Below are 14,961 nucleotides of genomic sequence, written 5' to 3' on the forward strand. Positions count from 1 at the left end.
GACCTTACCTAACTTACTTACACAGAATTTTAGACTATTGCATATTACGGTAAACAAAAGATGTTCGAATCACCCATTCTGTATTTTTGAATCTAAATTTGATACTGCCTTACCACAATCGTTGATAATTCTATTACGTTTACATAATATTGAAAGCGAATTTGGATCACATTAAAGAAAGAATGGACGTATATTATAGAATAGTAGTAAAGAATGGATGAACATTTTTATGGAATTATTTAAAGTAGGCAGACATATGGAAATAAAATAAAGAAGATTTGATCTAATAACGAGTCGCAATTTTCAACTCAATCTAAAAAATTCATAACTAAGTGCATGAAGTCCATCAGGGCAAAAAAAATAACGGTAGGACATCCTTAAATAACTACATGGACGAGGGTGTTGACTGAACTAAGGCGACTGGGTAATTAAAAGAAAAGAAAGAAAGGACATACAGAGTTCAAACTCACTGAGAGTAGTACGATATATTTCAGCTAAATACAGATTAAATACAATGTGATGATGAGTAGGAATGGATCTACTTTTATTGTGTTCGAACAGGAAACAAGCTCAGTTTGAACTTGATTTCGCCTTAATGAACACTGTACTAACACTCAATCATTGTCAAAACAAAGTACTCAGCTTAAGGTAACCAGACGAGATGCAGCAAAGATAACAATCTACAAAGGCAGCTGAGTTAGTCTTGACGGCAATAGAAACTGCTTTAACTGAGCAGATAACGGAAACTAACGAAAACGAAAGAAAAGAAGAATGTTAAGATTTGATTAAGATGGGTACGATCGCACCTAGCATAGCAGGATAATCAAACTGCAGACATGCTGAGCTAAGAGCGCTTCTCAGGCTTTCGATCTTAAAGAAACCTACAGCAAAGTACTTGGATCATTTAAAAATCTGTTCAGGCTGAGCAGTGTCTCTCTTACTGGCAGACAGCCGACTGGCGCAAAATATTGTGAAATGGCTTTACACAAAGGAGTTTCTTGGTATAGGCAGTCGTAAAAGGAACTCTCTCTCCAGGCTAAACTTCCGGGTAACTCAAGTGTCAATTGGAAGAATCCACCCGACCTACACGAATTCAATACAATAAATAACTTACCATGGCTTCCTTTAGTGCCTCAAACTGGACGACAAATCAACCTTAACTAGGCCTCTATTCAAGTGCCAGAAGGAATAGCTGGATTCTTCATGGAGGGTCTTAGCTGATAAAAGTTTTAATTGTATTGAAGAAAAAACATTTCTGCGTAATTTTCTTACGATCCTTACAATAATAATAATACACGAACCAGGAGTGTAATTTAAATTTAAATTGACATTTCTATTTATAGATTTTTGTAATTTAATTTAATTATATCATTATATTAGTGCAAAATCACTGCCATCTTGAAAAGAAAACTTACACTTAAGGAAAGTAAAATAGACTATGTAGCAGTGCTTTTGGCTTTACAGTCATCCTTACAAAAATCTAATCTGATCTAGACTAACGGAGCCAAAAATCGGATAATTAAGGTGAAAACTTCAAATCGGAAATTGGTATTGATTGTAATGACTTCATTATCTCTAGGAAGAAAAAGTAAGTTACATTCATCTCAATTTCACGTGGAGGAAAAATCTGGTGTGGCCATACCAGGTTTTATTCTTCCCGCTACGCGACACATTTTCTTAAAACTTCAATACAATCGATGTACGAGGCTCAAAGAAAATCATCGGGGAAAGTTGTGAGGAAATCTCAAAAAAGTGGAAAAATCTGGAATGCCATTACATAACTTTATGTACTTAAAATGAAGCAAATTTCTAGTAACTTCATCTGCTTTTGATGTTTTTGACAATGTACTTTAACCTTCTGTTTTGTTTGCGAAAAATAAAAATGTATTTTTGTAGTTAAATAAAACCATTCAAGAGAAGAAGTTTAAAACTTAAATGTTACACTGTAATCAAACAACGAAAAATATATGTAAGAGTGAACTATCTTGTTTTTCTTTTTATTTATTTTATTTTAGTTATCTTGGCGCGCTTTTTGTTTTTTGAGGAAGGTTAAGGGAGGTTAGCACCCCATAAAAATATTGAATGTGCAGTGTGCAGTTTTCTATTATAGTATTGAAGTGAGGTTTAATTAGGTAAATGACTATAAAAACCGATTTTCTTTTATAGGTGAGCTTTTTACTTATTTGTTTATAAGATAACTTTGTATTATAAGGTAACTTTGTATTGTTAGACTAAAATAAAATCTTCTTTTATAGGAAAAATCGGTATATAGTGAATAACAAAACCCGAACCCATTTACCACATTATAAATCGGTTTTTCGTCAACAAGCATCCGCAAGATGCAGCCAGTCAGAGTAAGAATTCGTTTTGAAGTTGGAGAAGAGAGGAATAATGTGGTGATTAGAGTGGCTTCTATTCGATTAATGTCTGAGGACACTACCTACGTTTTTCCAACGCATTTACAACACTCAGATCTGCATGAGGAGCTTTTTAGTATTGGTACAGTTAAGAATGTATGTAAAGCATTAATAAAGGTAGGTCAGTTTCGAAATATAATGGTTACGTTACCGTCTGAAATAGTTCCTTTATACTTGGATGATAATCTAAACTTCGTTTTTAGAAGTACTTATTTGGAAGAATTATCTATGGAACAAACATTAATTTCAGGAAAAAAGATACCAATAACAGCGGTCGAGAACCAAACAGAATTAATAAAAATTATTGAAAAACTGACTACAAAACTAGACGCTAAAGAAAATAAACAAGTAGATCTAACTCACATTCACAAACAGTTTATTTTGCAGAAATTCCAGGGAAAAGAAAATGCCATCGAATGGATAACCCTTTTTGAAAAAGAATGTAATAGATGTGAAGTAACTACGGATCATACAAAAATACAAATTTTGCGACTATTTTTGGAACAAAACGCTGTAGAGTGGTACAGTTCAACATTGTGTAAATTGACATTAACTGGTGAATGGAAGGATTGGCGTGAATCTTTCATACAAACGTATGGTGATAAAAGTTGGCGATCCGTACATTACGCTTACACTTTTAGATTCATTAAGGGATCATTACTGGACTATGCATTGAAGAAAGAACGTTTATTGTTAGAAACAGAACCTAAAATGTCAGACAGGTCACGTATTAATCATATTGTTGTTGGGCTTCCGTTATATATCCAGGATCGTTTGGATAAAGAAGAGATACAAACTACAGAGTCTCTTATGAACCAGCTACGCCGATATTCACAAGAATATCCTAGAGTAAAGAAAGGTGAGGTACGAAGACTAGCAAATGTCCAACCTTATGACACTGAAAGTCAGAAGATCATAAAAAAACAACCGTGTACAATTTGTGAGTCACTGGGCTATCAAGGACGTTTTCACCCACCGGATTATTGTAGAAATAAGGGAAAGACTGCTAATGGGAAACAAGTAAATTTCACTGCGATAACTGATGTAGATGTCGATACTCACAATGAGACAAAAAACGGAGATACACACCACTTATTCGATTAAATGTAACAATTAACAATAACAAAGTTACGGGAATTTACGACAGTGGTTCCAATGTGACATTAATAAATTCAAAAATTGTAGAAGACATAAAACATAAGATGTTACAAAATGAACAAACATTTAAGACAATTAGTGGTGTGCAAAAAAGTTGTTGTACGATAAAATTGCCTATGCAAATCCACAAAATAAGAGAAGAAATAGAAGCCCATGTAATAAAAAATGATGCTTTTTCGTATGATGTATTGTTGGGATTAGATGCAATTCAGAAATTTCATTTACTTCAAGATGACAAACTGAATATACTTCAAAGGGTTAAAGAAAATAATATAGAAATAGTAGATTATGAACAACGTAAACTTACAGAAGAGATAAGTTATTGTGAATATGAACAAGGTGGATATTTAGAGAAATTGCAGCATCTAGATAATCTCAAGAAAACAAAACTTATGAGCGTGATAAGTGAAGACAGAGAAATATTTGCTAAACATAAATACGATGTTGGTAAAGTAGAAAATCATGAAGCTCATATTAAACTTTTAGAAAATAAATATATTTCAAAAAAACCTTATAGATGTTCGATCCCAGATAGGCAGGAAATAGAAAGCCAAATAACCAAGTTACTTGAGGCAGGCTTGATTGAAGAATCTGAATCTCCTTTTGCAGCGCCAGTAACTTTAGCTTACAAGAAAGAAGATGGGAGACGTTCGCGGTTATGCATTGATTTCCGAGATCTAAACAAAATTTTAGTACCAGAATCTCAACCGTTCCCAATAATTGAAGATATCATTGTAAAAACACGAAACTGTAAATGGTACTCAGTGTTTGATATTAGTTCTGCTTTTTGGTCTGTACCAATAAGACCAAAAGATCGACACAAAACGGCTTTTGTTTCTCAAACTGGTCATTATCAGTGGAAGAGACTTCCTTTCGGTCTGAAAATTTCACCAGCAATTTTTCAGCGAGTTCTGGCAAATACCATTCGACGTCATGGTCTTCACGAGTTTTGCACGAATTATATTGATGACATCTTGGTATTCTCTAAAACTTTTGATGAACATATAAGTCATATTAAAAAAATATTGCAGGCGATTAAATTGGAAGGATTTCGGTTGAAACTATCTAAATGTAATTTTGCTCAGTCTTCGGTAAAGTATTTAGGACATATAATTGGATGTAATTCTGTCAGTCCTCATCAGGATAACATAAGATCAATTAAAGATTTTCCTAGACCACGGAACAAAAAAAACATTCGCCAGTTCTTAGGTAAAATAAATTTCTACCACAAGTACATTCCAGATTACACTAGGCTAATGGAACCTCTTCACAACCTCCTAAGGAAAAACGTAGACTTTCAATGGACATCTGAATGTAATACTACGTTTGTACAAATAAAAGAATTGTTATGCCAAAGCCCAATTCTATCAATTTTTGATCCGGAAAGAGAGACATTTCTTTTTACAGATGCTAGCACTCTTGGAATTGGAGCAGTTTTGAAACAAATTCAAGATAATGGTGAGTTACATCCAGTAGCATATTTTTCGAAAAAAGTGTCTCCAGCACAGGCAAAGAAAAAGGCAATTTATCTTGAGTGTCTAGCAATAAAAGAGGCAATACGATATTGGCAACACTGGTTAATAGGGCACAAGTTCCAAGTTGTGTCAGATCACAAACCATTGGAAAACATAAAAGTTAAAGCTAGAACTGATGAAGAGCTTGGAGACTTGGTATATTACTTATCTCAATATGATTTCACCATACGTTATGCTCCAGGAAGGACAAACCAAGAAGCAGATGCCCTTTCCCGTAATCCGGTATTGGAACATTTCGAAAATAAAGATGACGTGCTTCAAATTGTTAACTTCGTCTCGATTGAGAAAATAAAACTTGACCAAAATAGCAATAAAAATGAACTCAATACTGATAGGAACACCCATAAAAAAGGTGATCTCCTCTATAAAAATCTACGAGGCAGAGAACGTATTTTTGTGTCGCAAGACTTTGGGTTAAAATTAATTGAGAACGTACACACATATTATGGTCACATTGGGGTAAGTCATGTAGCAGCAAAAATACGTCCGTTCTATTATTTCCGAAACATGGACAAGCATATAAAAGAATATTGTGATCACTGTGATATTTGTAAGAAAAATAAATCTAGACGATGTCGAGAGATTGGATTATTGTCCCAATTAGGTCCACCAAAGGAACCTTATGAAATAATGTCACTAGATACGATTGGGGGTTTTGCAGGCAACAGGTCTCCTAATCGTTACCTACATCTTCTGGCTGACCATTTTACTCGTTTTGCTTATACATGTCCTTCGAAGGGTCAGAAAGCTAAGGACTTGATTCGCTTCTTGCGGCCTATTTTAGAGAAAAATAAGGTAAAACTTCTCCTTGCAGATAGATATACAGGTATAAATTCAAGAGAATTTAAGGCTTTTCTGCGTCAATACGGCGTTACTTTAATGTTTACAGCAGTAGATTGCCCCTTCTCAAATGGTCTCAATGAACGGCTAAATCAAACACTGATTAATCGTATTCGTTGCAAGATTAATGAACAAACTCAACGACCATGGTCTCAAATTGCCATAGAATGTACTGAGGAGTACAACCGTACTATTCACAGTGTGACAAAGTTCTCTCCAATGTATCTACTTACGGGAAATGAATCTTCAATATTACCGCCGACTCTTACCCAACCACAAGACTTAGGAAGAAATAGAATATGTGCATTTGAAAATTCTCAGAGACATCATGTTTTCAATAAATCTAGAGTGGATCAGAAGAGAAAAGAACATGATTTCAAAGTGGGAGATTTCGTTTATGTGGAAACAGGTAATCGTCTAAACAGGCACAAGTTGGATCCAATACGGTCAGGACCATTTAAGATAGTCCGTCGATTGTCTCCCACAATATACGAGGTAGCCAGTGACCGCCGCAGATTACATGCCAATATTGTGCATTCGAGCAAGCTCGTACCTTTCTAAGGGGGGAGATGTAAGAGTGAACTATCTTGTTTTTCTTTTTATTTATTTTATTTTAGTTATCTTGGCGCGCTTTTTGTTTTTTGAGGAAGGTTAAGGGAGGTTAGCACCCCATAAAAATATTGAATGTGCAGTGTGCAGTTTTCTATTATAGTATTGAAGTGAGGTTTAATTAGGTAAATGACTATAAAAACCGATTTTCTTTTATAGGTGAGCTTTTTACTTATTTGTTTATAAGATAACTTTGTATTATAAGGTAACTTTGTATTGTTAGACTAAAATAAAATCTTCTTTTATAGGAAAAATCGGTATATAGTGAATAACAAAACCCGAACCCATTTACCACATTATATATAGTTATATCAATAATAATAACTGTGCTTTTGTAAAATCAGAAATTTGTTTGGACAGGATAATAGACCTAAAAATTATAAATAAGAAAACACAGTATAAGAAAGTTCTTGAAGAACTTTCAACTTTGACTGAAAAATTAAAATAATATCAGAACAAAATTTATAGAAAATTAATACATCAAAACTTAAATTCAAAAAGATAAACTGGAAGTCTAGAAATGAATTAACTAATGGACAAGTAATTTTCTGTAAGCTAAAGCATATTTCCTGTAATTAATAAGGCTGCCCAATCGAATCCATTCAGCAAAGCTATCATATCAACATCTGATAGGAATTCTTAATTGAAATAATTTTTTTGGTCGTAGCCAAAATAGGACAACGACCAAGGAAATGTAATAAGTCCCCTGATTCTTTCTAATTACTAACAGAAACCAGGCATATTCTTCTTTGATTATAAGGTTTAAATTTAAATTTAGTAGTTTATTTATTAATTTCATTAATAAAGCTGTACTATTTATGTCTATGACAGTGTAGATACCTGAAATGATAGGTGTCTGTAAGTTGGGTGGAACTGATTCTGTAAAGCGCACCTTTTATACTAGGCATGGTTATAATTTATCAAACCTCGATCACAATCTTTTACTTTAGGCTTTCACTCAATCGATTTTCAGAGAGTTTATACATCTCGTAGACTAACCATTAAAATAGGTGAAGATGTCCTTTACTTGCTTGCCGATGTCACTCTAAGAGTTAAAGTTAAATTTTTTATCTTTTATCTATTGGAATTAGACAAGGAAAGAAAAAAAAGTGATATATTATTGAATTGATTTATTTTAAAAAATTGTTATGTACATGATTTTGTTGTGACTTTCGTTATAATCTTTTTATTGCAATTGCCAATGAAAGCTCCAAAATTTTAGAAACAAAAATGGTTATTTAACCTGCAATTGGTCATTAGATTAAATGCCAGTCTAATAAAAGATTGAAGCTTTCATATTGATAATCAACTGGTGACTGCGAGATGAAATCAGATTGTGATGGTGATGAGCATTTAATTAGATGATTGAGAAATTGTAGATTTCGAACTCACTGTCATTAGTGTTTTCATTTCTATGACATATGTTTTGTTTTTTATTGTTTAATTTGATCAATAATTGAGTTATTTAACGACGGTGGAGAACAGTTGAGGAGTAGAGACCACCAAGACCGGTGTATCCAAGACCATTGTATCCAAGACCGGAGTATCCAAGACCGGAGTATCCAAGACCAGTGTATCCAAGTCCATATCCATATCCAAGACCGTAGCCGAGTGGAGCGTGGGCAACAGTGGTTACTGGAGTGTGTGCGACGGTAGCTACTGGAGCATGTGCTACGGTGGCTACTGGAGCATGTGCTACGGTGGCTACTGCTGGTGCAGCGTAGCTAACAGCTGGAGTGTGGGCTACAGCCAATGGGGCATTGTAACCGTAACCATAGCCGGCTCCATAGACTGCTGGTACTCCGACGAGTCCACCAGCTGATACGGCTGCTACGAGCACTGAAAGGACGAACTGAAAACATCAACAGAATAATCTTATCAGACATGTTAAGATAGAAAAGTCTTTGTGGTAAAATTGAGTAAGTATTACTGTGTTCATAAAAGTACTAAAACTAAATAAATACTGACCAACTTCAACATGATGTTTTATGAGATGTGTCACTGCAAAACACTGATAGCAAACCAGCGATATGATCCACTTTATATAGCACTAGGAACGTCCTACTACAAAAGAAATCCCTTCTACTTTTTTTTTGGCAAGGAGAATCTTCAAACAAGTTTTGAATACGGTTTTTTAAAAATTTATTGCCCACTTCAAATTCGTCTATTCCTTTTTCTTTTTTTTTTTAAATATAAGCAAACAGAATGAAACCCTTTAATGTCACTTACCAGGAGAAGAGAGAGTTTCGTAACCTTGTCCTCTTTTTATATAAAATTCTTGCAAAATATACCCGTTTGGAAAAAAGTTTCAAGTTCAAGGTTGTTTAGTTTTTTCATATTTATCAGTATTAAATAAAAGACTTTTGTTTAAAATTTTCCTTAAGGAAATTATATAATTTATCTTAATGCAAAGGTTTGTTTTAGATGGAACAGGTTTGAGGAAGACTCATGGTTTCCCTTCAAAATACCAACTGAAACGGAGTAAAATGAGCGGAAATTCTATAAAGTTCTCCCCCATACAGTTTTCTACTGACAAATTTTCACTGTAAACTGATATTTGCACGAATCTTTAATGATATTAAATTTCATACATAAGATTTATAAATTCAATATGTTCGAGGAGATCAATCATTTAATTTCAACTTTGCTCAACACCAAGTAACAGGTAGTATTGCATTGTGACAAATTTTTAACATAATTTGAGGCATTCGTACCGCACCAGTCCATAGACTGACAGTGAAATGAAGTATCGTTCTTCCAAAATCACAAAGTTCTAAACATTCCAATTCCTGCATAATATACCAATTTTTGTGGCCGAAAGGTATCCAGGAGGTTATCAACTGCTCTTGGTAACTGAGGAGGCATGCTTATTTCCCGATATTAAGAAGAATACTAGCTTTACTGCCTTGGCAATATTTTTAGTAGAAAGGGGATGAAAAAATATATAAAAATGACCTATCACGTGCTCTTCTTTCTCTTTGATAACAAGTTAAAAAATTGATATATGATTAATAAATATCAGATTTTGAAATAGCCTAGCACCTTTAATTTTTAAGATATCGAATTGTGGTTTCCGGTTTCTTTCATAACTTTTTATACTCTTTAAAACTGTTATATGAAAATGGGGGTCAACTGCGAACCCTCACTTTTGGTCGCGCGTCATCCGCGTATGCAGGCAGAAATCCAAAATCAAGTCACATATTCTGAAACTAGAGGTGACTGGCAACAAATTTTTCCACTACCATTTTTTGCTCAGATTAACCGTTTAAGCATAAAATTTATTTGAGCCGTCTTAAAATGAACACCCTGTATAATTATAATTGTAAAATATTAAATACAATTATTTACACATAATTTCAACTTGCCGACCTCCTTGAACACCTAAATTGGTTCAACTAACATGAATTATTCATAATAATAATCAATTGTCTCCAAACTCAGTCATCTTCTAAAGTAAAAAAGGATATTGTTGATGTTTTCCAGTGTTTCACCTGCAACATCCTGCTAAACGACTTTGGAAGTATAAATAGATACAGCATACATTTCTTGTGCAAAGCTTACTTTCAGATTCCCACTTTGAGTTCTGGCTTCATTCTGATTTGAAGCTATGCAATTTGGACTGAAGTTTACCTCTCAAACATCTGATAATGTTCCATAAAAATGAAATAACTGCCTAAAAGAAGGTATGTGAAATCTGGCACACTCTGGTATCTAAGCACTTGTTCTTCTTACAACTTAGATCAGCGCTAAAAGTGTTTCTAAGTGATAGTATATTCATCCCGTATGTGTGAACACTCCTCGAATTTGAAGAAAACTTAGCTAAATGTATTTGCGACTTATTTGAGGTTGTCTTGGCAAATATTGTCTCTATAATGTAGAATCTTGGGTTAAACTGTTTTTCATTTTGTAAAACCTATACTTAAACGGTACCTAAACTATTGGTTAGACTTTTTAGTGTCTTCCTTACTCTTAAAGAAAAGATATTTATGATAAAAATTCCTCCCTCGAAACAATCTATGGATCTGGTCGAAAATGAAATTGTAAACAATAGGGTAGAAATATTTAGTCTCCATTGTTGAAGTGATGGCTCCTCTGATAAAGAAATAAACAGATAATTGGTAAATGTAAGAGAGTGTTATGTTATAGGCATGCTTAATTCTATCCCAGGCAGGGGTAATATATTCAATAAGACGGGGAAAATGATATATAGTGATATCGTTAAGAGTATTATTATTATATACAGCTGAGACATGGACTGAACAACTCAGTTCTAGGTAGTTCCCTTCTACGGAGAAGAGTATCTTGTCTAGAAAGAAGGAGGAATAAGAAAGATAGGGAGATAATGGATTTGAAGAGCAATATTTTGAGCAGGATGGAAGAGAAGAGATATATGAATGGTTTGAGCATGAAGAGATATATGGTTTGGTTTAGGATGAACCAGCTGAGCACCTAAGCAGATTTGCAAATGGAAAGCATTGCTTGGGAGGAAGAGAGGAAAAGACTTGGATGGATTCGTTAGAGAATATCCTTCGATCGGAGGAGGTGACTGACAAATTTTTGGAAAGACTGTTTGAAAAGGTCGCGTTTGAGGAAATCGTAAAAATTAGTGAGGAAAAAAAATTAAAAAAATAAAACTATAATTAAAACTATTTATTAAAAAAAAAATATAATTGCAGGTTGAATCAGGCAATCCACCACAGTTCTTGCAATAGGATAGAAAGTAAAAGAAGGTAGAAAAACTAGAAATTAGAAAGAAAAAAGAAGTTAGAAGTTAGGCAGCTTAAAAGAAAAAAAGTCATTGAAAGTTATTGAAAAGGAGACAAACAACAGATTTTACCATGTCATTATGCATATTTAGATGTTTTAATATTCACGGTCAAATTAGGCGATATAAGGTTTTCTAATAAAAACTTACACATTTTGTAAACTTTTTTTTTATTGGCGCCTACAAGACCTTGAATCCATACTTCCACATTCTAATTCTAATATATATTCGCAATAATTTTATACTAAGTATGAAATCACTTTTTACACGTACATCTATAGAAATGCCAAGTGCTTTTGTGTGCATAATGTTGCTCTATTACTGAATAACGTAGATAAATTGTGCATTCCCACACCATTTAGAAACTTTGTAGAGTTCAGCACCTCCCCTGTATTTGATTTATTTCTATCATTTCCGGTTACAATGCTTGGCCTACCTTTATTATTCTCTCATTTCGTACCTAACGCCGAATTTTGCAACACTAACATAGATATGACTGAACATGTTAAAAACAATTGTAAAACACTTTCAATGAGGATATTTCCTCCAATTTGGGCTATTTATTTCTTTTAGTGCTTCTAAAGCAGGAGGTATTTATTGCGTTTGTATACATTTTCGAAATTAAATCTTAGCGGGAAAAATATTTTTTGTGGTTCTCTGAATTAAAATGAAATATACATTTTTATTTGTTTAATATTTTTGTTATGTTATCTCCATCACTTATAACGATATCTCATTATTGAGACATGGCCTCCTTGATCGGTTTTCTTCTGCCATTTCTTTCCTGTTCGTCTCCACTACAGTTAATAATGTTCAGCAGAGCCTGGCATTACCAGACACAGATTGCGACGTAAAGCAATGTAAAAAAGACATATTTGGGAACAGATCAACGTTTTAAAAATGTTATATTACTTTTTTTCTCTAGCTTTTATAAATATGTGAAAATGGTTGCATTACGGTGGTGTATGTTGTGCTAGAGTTTGCCTATGTATGCGCGAAAACGTGAATAATTGCACTTTTTTTTACCTCTACTATCTCTGAGATCCTGTACATATTATTAAGAATAGTCCAAATTGTTAGGGTGGCTTACCCGCTAAGGGTTAGGACAACGTTCTGAAGAGTGACTGGTCATTTTCTCCCTTGAATGGGCGACTGTACTTTAAACAGGTTACTGTAAATAATAAAATAAAAATTTATAAAACTGTAATAAACATGTTTTGAGTGTTGTTTAGCACTAATTTATACACTGGTGGAACATTCTATACCTACTTTATCGTTTATCGCCTTAAGAAAATTACTAGGCTGCATTCAGTACATACAGGCTGTGCGGGTTTAGCATAGTTTCTCGTTTTCAGTAGTTTTTAAATTTATTCAGGGTGGAGAATTGGTAGACCAAAATATGTATTATACACCTTTTATTTTAATAACGAATAATACACTTGAAAAACAAAATGACCGTCTACTTTTAAAACTGAAATATAAAAAAAACAATAACAAAAAAATGGTCTTTAATCCTCCTACGTATTCTTGAATGAACTTTTATTTCATGCAAAACTTGGTGGCATAGTAACGCGAAACGAAGTACTCATTAATCTGCTCTACATTAATTATGAAAAACAGCTTCTAAAGGGAACTCAAAGGTTACAAAACATTATAAACAAAGAATAATAATAATAATAATAATAATAATAATAGTGTTTTATTTACATTAAATGATACACAGATTAAAATAAAAGTGAAAAAAAAATAAAAAGAAATAACACTTTTCAGCATGGATAAAAATCCGTCTGCCGAGTTGCTACAACGAAAACAACAAAATAATCATCCTCGGTACTAAGTTACAGCAAAATAATTTATGAAATTAACCAAAAAATAAATTAACCATTCATTGAAATTCCTCCATAATTAGTCTTCTATACAGTAAAGCTGCCTTTAAATATCTATACAAGTTGTCCCAATTTTTCCCATTAAGAAAAAGAATGACGTCTTCCTGTGTTAACTTTTTTCCTCCCAGATATTGCAATCTATAAGGGGCCAGGATGGGGCATATCCCAATAAAGTGGAAAATGTCTTCCATCTCATATAAATTGCACAGGGTACACTCTTGCCCAGACTCTGTACTAAAAGGCCTGTAGTTAAGGTACAGCGATTCAGATCTGGCCTGCATGAGAAGTTGTGCCTCAGAAAATGTCCTGTTACGGACATAATCTACCTCGTATAGCAGTCTGGGATACAGTTTATGAAATTGTCCCATTCTAGCACGCGACACCATGTTCTCTTTCTCTTGTTGTTGCACTACCGAAATAAAAGTATCCAACGAGGTTTCCCCAGTTAGCAACTTTTCCATTTGGGAGTATGGTGTCTGCAACTGGGAGCCTATTTTTACACATTCTTCCCACCATAGAACTTTATTGGCAATTACTTGTTTGGCTATTATTTTGGGTAGTCTGTGGTCCGGGAGTTTGAGAACTTTCAAAATATATTTCAGATGTAATTTCAGCGTGAAAGTAAACATTGTATGTAATCCTGACTCTAAGTTAATGATATAATTTGATGTATTACCAGGTAGTCTGAATAACTTTTTTATAAAAAACCTCTGCAACTTCTCCAACGTGTCATATCGTTTATATCCCCAAATCTGAGCAGCATAGCACATTACTGTGCGCGCCGTCGCGTAAAACACTTTTAATTTTGGCTGGAAGGAGATTTTTGGGTTATTAAACAACTTATTCCAGTTGCAATTGATCGCAAATTTCGCCGTACTCAATTTTTCTTTTAAATGCAAATCAAACGCCAGGGATGGTGTTAAGTTGACACCCAGATATTTATAGTTACCAACAATTTCAATATCCACCCCTCATAATTCCACTTTTCCAACTTGGAATGTCTACCTCCCCTCCCCCTACAAATCATTATTTTGGATTTGTCCAGGTTGACTACCAAACCCCACATTTTGCAGTAGTTGTTTAGTGCGTTGATCATATTCTGTAATACTACAGGGTCATCAGCCAGCAGCACAATATCATCGGCATATTTCAGCACGGGAACATTTATATTGCCAAAATGTATGCCACCTCCGATTTCCTGACACAAATCATTAAGATAAATAGAGAAAAGGGTCGGAGAAAGTAGACATCCTTGTTTTACCCCTGACGATGAGGGAAAAAACTCGGAGATATTATCTCTACCCCAGACTGCCACCCGATTGCCTTCATACAACCTTCTGATAATATTAATAAACTTATTGGACAAGCCTAACATCGATAATTTATAAAACAACAAGTTTCTTGGCACCAAGTCAAAAGCTGACCTAAAATCCACAAAAAAAAGATAGACTTTTTTCTGCTTATCGATTTTAAGTTTCCACTGTACTATATTGACAAGATTGAAGACATTATCCACTGTGCCATATCCTGCTCTGAATCCTGCCTGAAATTCATTAATTATACTATGCTTATCGAGCCAACAACACAGTCTGTTCAAGAGTAGCCCAGAAAATAACTTTGCTTCAACATCTATGAAGGAAATAGCTCTATAATTTTTTACATCATTTAAATCACCCTTCTTATGTAATGGAAATGCAATGGCATCTTTAAAATTAGAAGGTACAACTCCAGAATCATAAATTTTATTAAAG

The 14,961-nt window shown here is 33.9% G+C and overlaps 1 protein-coding gene across 1 annotated transcript; it reads right to left on the reverse strand.

Annotated features, from left to right (window-relative positions):
• Positions 1-7,674: 7,674 nt before the first annotated feature.
• Positions 7,675-8,688, reverse strand: LOC141461599 (uncharacterized). Its single transcript, XM_074142741.1, has 2 exons — positions 8,528-8,688; positions 7,675-8,411 (listed from the first exon to the last, which is right to left on the reverse strand). The coding sequence occupies exons 1-2, from the start codon at positions 8,537-8,539 to the stop codon at positions 8,025-8,027; spliced, it is 399 nt and encodes a 132-aa protein (XP_073998842.1). The 5' UTR covers positions 8,540-8,688; the 3' UTR covers positions 7,675-8,024.
• Positions 8,689-14,961: the final 6,273 nt, after the last annotated feature.

This window comes from Rhodnius prolixus, unplaced genomic scaffold (assembly GCF_049639745.1).
Source record: "Rhodnius prolixus isolate KJV_2025 unplaced genomic scaffold, Rpr scaffold_1, whole genome shotgun sequence".
Taxonomy (NCBI): Eukaryota; Metazoa; Arthropoda; class Insecta; order Hemiptera; family Reduviidae; genus Rhodnius; species Rhodnius prolixus.